General features: G+C 48.0%; 1 protein-coding gene across 2 annotated transcripts in view; it reads right to left on the bottom strand.

Annotated features, from left to right (window-relative positions):
* Positions 1-4,950, bottom strand: part of SOBP (sine oculis binding protein homolog) — a 108,949-nt gene extending 103,999 nt beyond the window's left edge. For both annotated transcript variants that reach the window (XM_021390516.1, XM_021390515.1), the window contains exon 1: positions 4,791-4,950. In XM_021390516.1, the coding sequence (XP_021246191.1) occupies positions 4,791-4,886 (96 nt within the window). In that variant the 5' untranslated portion in view covers positions 4,887-4,950. The remainder of the gene's footprint in view (positions 1-4,790) is intronic.

Here is a 4,956-nt window from a genome sequence, read left to right on the forward strand (position 1 = left end):
CCCCCAACCTTAGGCCCCAAACCACTCCTTACTCCTGCAGGGGAATCTGTATGTATGATTTCTCTATTCTTGTACAAGGCAGAAACGCCCTCCCTTCTGGAAGCTCCAGGCCAGCTAACTGTTATCCTTGTTGGTATTTTGACTTGAATTTGCTTCCTATTCATGGGAAAGACAAAAAAGAGCATGGTAACTCACCTGCCTGCAGTTTCTCTCCTTCGTGGGGCTGACTTATATGTGAGGCAGTAAAAATATAATCACATTCATTTCCACTTCAGCATTCATTTTATTGTAACAGTACACCTACGGCTCAACCTTTTATGTTGCAATGCATTGTTTTCCCAAATTTTCACTAATTAATACCCTCTGAAGCTAACCTGCGCTTCTCTTCTCACCTCATAGCTCTCGTCTCTCCTCCTCCATGAGCCCTACCCACAGAGGGCACGGCCTGGCCCCGCACAGCCAGCCTGGCAAGCACTGAGGCAGGAAGCGCACAGGAGAATGAGTCTGTCAGACTCATTTTCTTCTAGATTTTACTGCTGAATGTTTATTTCAGATCTTGGAGGAAGCACAGTGGCTCCCTTCCATTTCCCTGCACACACGGCCCGCCAGGTGTAGAGCCCCACAAATTCACTTTTTGCTTTCGCCACACGGAGAAAATAAAAATGTGTCTGTATTCACGATATAAACTTGGCACCATTTTTTTGCCTGCCCTCGCTTTCTTTGCTTATTTACGTTGTTGCCATGTTGAACATCACGGTCAGACCATCATGCAAGGACCAGTTCTCAGGGCACTTTAGTTCCCATGTCCCACCACACACAGGGCTGGCTTTGCGACATGGGCCTCAGCGCCATGCTGAGCCCTCCCCACAACACACACAGAGAGGGCACATCAGGGATGCATCTCCCCACAGCTGCCACCCCACTTCCACGCAGGCTCCGTGGAAAAACCTTGCCTCACAATCCCAAAACAGCAGGGCGGATAGAGCCTGTCTGCTTTTCCACTTCCACACTTTTTGCTTTTCAGGAGAGAAGGGAGGAGTTTCCTTGAAATCTCTTTAACGTTTGCAGCTTTCTGGCTCAGTGCGAGCACAGCACAGCTCTGCCTCTTCCACCGCTTTCCTGGTTCTGACAGTAGTACTTTTAAATGCCAATTGGGGAATATTAAAGCACTAAACTGAAATATCTTCTGATGAGTTTACTATTAAGCTATAACAGATGGGGCTGCCTTAAGCTCTAGGCATCAGGAACGGAGCCCAATTTTAGATCCAAATTTGTTATTGAGAATATTTATAGATGGTAAACTCCTTGGGCGCATGGAGCAGCTCTGTGAAATTACAGCACAACTTAGCTGCTAGCTTTTCAACTGACAGAGACTCCGAACATGTGGAGACACTGACTTGTTTGTTCAGGAGTACTTCCAGTACAACTTACTTGCTGCAACTCCTCACATCGATTCCACCACATCTCCCAGGATTTGGGGGTACCTGGATGCTGCTCTCGAGCGGCACTGCTGCCTGGCAGCAGGGAGAAAAAGGGGAATAAACTGAGGAGAGATAAACGTGAAGCCACCACCAAGCCTCCACGAGCACTTTCATCGATTAAACTCCAAAAAAACACAACTATTTTAGATTTGAAATAGTGCCAGGTTCCCTGATTCTGCTGGCTTTGGAACCATTGGGTGTCCTGCTATTCACCAGTATGTGAGGAATGACACCACTGAATTTCAGAGCAGCTGTCTGCCCTTCTTCCAGAGCACGAGATGAACAATGCTACCTCAGGGCTGGGAGATGGAGATTATAATGCTAAGAAGGAAGGGGGACAAAATAAGGAATACCGGCAGAAAGAAAGGCTGTGACTGAAGGTCACAAAGAAACAAAAACAGTTCCCCTGAACATATTTTGCATTGAAATGTAATATCAGAAAACTGTGCAGAGTCATGTAGTCTTAGCACACAACACTGTATCAAATTAAAATTTGTTATAACCATGGTGTACATGGGGTTAGCGATAACAAAAATGTAACTCAATCTCTGGCACAAGACAGCAGCAAGCAAAGGGAGTACCCAGCCGCGCTCAGACTGAGCAGTCGCACAGTGCTGGAACACACCAGGCAAGCGCTGGGTTTTGTCATCGGACTGGAGTAAATATCTGACCATATCAAACAGCAAATCTTGAAGGAATTTTATGGCTCATTCATAGTGCCTTGCATTTGCAGTACTTAAAATAGACACTTGTACCAATGGCCTTTTTATTACCCAAAGAAAAAAAAAAACACATCTACACCAGCCCTTTTTCTTTCTGCTAGCAAAGGGAGGCAATCTGATCCAATGTGGGCTGAAACCTGAGTAGGTCACTGTACACCATGATAAAATTCCCTAATCCCTGAGCCAAATTTCCCTGAGGGGGCCCTCCTACTTCTCCTTCACTTTCCAGGCTGACTTTTCCATTCCCTCTCGTCTTTTCCTCCCCTTCATCTCTTTCATTTCCCCTACCTTCAAGCCTTGATATCTGATCTGCTGCTGATACTCAGGTTACAGTTTTTACAGCTTAGGCTGTCTATTGCTGTATACATTCCTTTCTTTCTGCTCTGCCGTGATTACTTACCAGAGCTTATTTTACACTGGTCCAGATGAAAGCAGTTCAGATGAAGGGAAACGGCCAGGCCGTTTGAACATTACAGATACAGCCCTAACACAAGGGCACATTGTGTTCCCTCTGTCATTTCGCCGCACACATTTTGCACAATGCAACCAATTTGTTACATTATTGTATTCCTCGGGTTTATGGAGAACAACTCAACATCTTAACTCCTCGGTGCACAGAATGCACAAACGATCTTCACGGGATTTCAAACTTTCTCAGCAAGCCAAAAATTCTAACTACTATTTTTCTCCCCCACTCTCCTTCCCCCTTGGATCATAGCAGCCAACTGTCCTGCTAAAGACGCGATCACCCAGCGCAGCACAATGGCATCGCAGCACAGCTCACGCTGCAAGGTGGCCTGCGGTGTGCGAGAGGTTCTGCCACCGGCTAGCTCCCTCCCCGCTACAAATCCTACCGGTTCAAAGCACCGTTTCTATCTGCCTTTAATTACCGAGCCAGCTGAAATCCTGAGATCTGCAGCCCCAAGCAGCTATCAATGATTAAAAAAGAGAAACTCTCCACACGAAAGCTAATGCCAGTGCTTAATACCAAAGCATTAGTTTGAAATTGTGTAATTTTTCTCCTTCACACAATGTTGTTTTTGTTTCTTCCTCACCCTTTCAGACAAACATCTGTTATACTGCAGAAGAACAACTATCTCCCAAACCGCTGAGTGCGCCTGCAGCCAAAGTAAACAAAACAAACCCAGAGGATCCAGCACAGTCAGCCTTTATATCCAGCCAGGATAACATTTCACATGTTTTGATTAAAATTAGCTAATTTGTAATTCTAGAACCTATGAAACTTAAAAGCTGCAATCCGTATAGATCACATTAAGAAACGTTCTGAGGGCCAGTGCCCCGCACTATGCATCCCCGCAGCCCTCCAGACTGTGCAGGAGCACAATGAGCGAGGACTCTCACAGAGCGCTCTCCGAAAATAGGACGTGCCATACATCTCGCACAGAGGAACAACGCTCCTCCGGAGCTGAAACTGGTTTGTTCCCAAAGAGGCGATGCGTTATTTTGTTTGTGGCACAGATGCCGCTCCCGTCCCTGTTTGCAGCTGATGTGCGTGAGCCTGCCCCTCTGAAATCAGCGTTGTGCAGAACGGGAGAGGGGAGGGGATCACGCACCCTGCTTAATTTTGCATGGGGAGATCAGTGCTCCGGAAAGCAGAGGTATTTTCATTAGACATCATGCATATTTATACACTTGCCCATATAGTATATATACTATGCAAACATGTGACATTTTCTGGGCAGCCCTCCACTTGCAATCAGTCTTTTAATAAATGACATATTCAAACGAAATGACAGGGGCTTTATCCCATAAGCAGGGCACGCCGCTTTCATCACTTCATACGTGCCTTAAACAACAAGAAGTTCGGCTGGAGTCTCGCACTAGGCTGCTCCCAACTTTGGGGAATCAGAGACATAAAATAAACAGAGGTGGCACAGGCGTGGAAAACAGGCGCAAAAAACTAGGACCGGTCAAGCCCCGAGCAGCGACCTACGGATGAAAGAAATGCCGAAACCCGTTTGCGTGCAATTGTAGCCACCCCAACATCTGGAGCAGCCACCTCCCGAGCACAGCTGGACTCCCATGAGCGGCTCCGGGCGGGCACCTTTCGGCGCACCTCGGCCGGGAGCGGAGCAGGGAGGAAGGAGCCCGGGGCTCAGAGCACGGAGGATGCGCGGCTCGGAGCGCTGCATTTCACTTTGACAATTTAATTACACAGTTGCAGCTGGCTACTGGAAAAGGAAAGAAATAGGGGGATGAAAAGAGGGCCCTTTCTTTCCCAACTTTACGGCTTCCCCCGCAACCTGAGGGGGTGGCTATTAAAAAAAAAAGGGGGGGGGGGGTGGAAATGGGGTGGGGGAAAGGCTCATCTCTGGCACCCCAGGAGCTGAAGAGCCCAACAGGGGAGAGTTTTTTAAGAAACAAATAAATCAGAGCTGGTCAATGAACAGGATTTGCAGCCTGTGAATTCGTCTCTGTTTTCAGCCCAGGAGGCGGAGTTGAGACACATTCAGTGCATCCTACAAAAAAAAAAAATGACAGAAGATCCTTTCTTATTCCATTTCCATGCACGACGGCGGCGGGGGGGCGGGGGGGACCCCGCTCCTTTCCCCATCACAGCACCTACCTTCATCTCCTCGTTGATCTCCCGCTTCACCGGGTGCGCCGGCTTCCTGCTCCTTTTATTTTCGGGAGGTCTCCCTTCTTTCTCCATTTCTGCCATTTTTTGCGCCTACTTGGTGCCGGAGATGAAATGGCTGCTGGTGCTCTGGGGGGGCCGGGAGGGGCGCGGG

The sequence above is a fragment of the Numida meleagris genome, chromosome 3 (assembly GCF_002078875.1).
Source record: "Numida meleagris isolate 19003 breed g44 Domestic line chromosome 3, NumMel1.0, whole genome shotgun sequence".
Taxonomy (NCBI): domain Eukaryota; kingdom Metazoa; phylum Chordata; class Aves; order Galliformes; family Numididae; genus Numida; species Numida meleagris.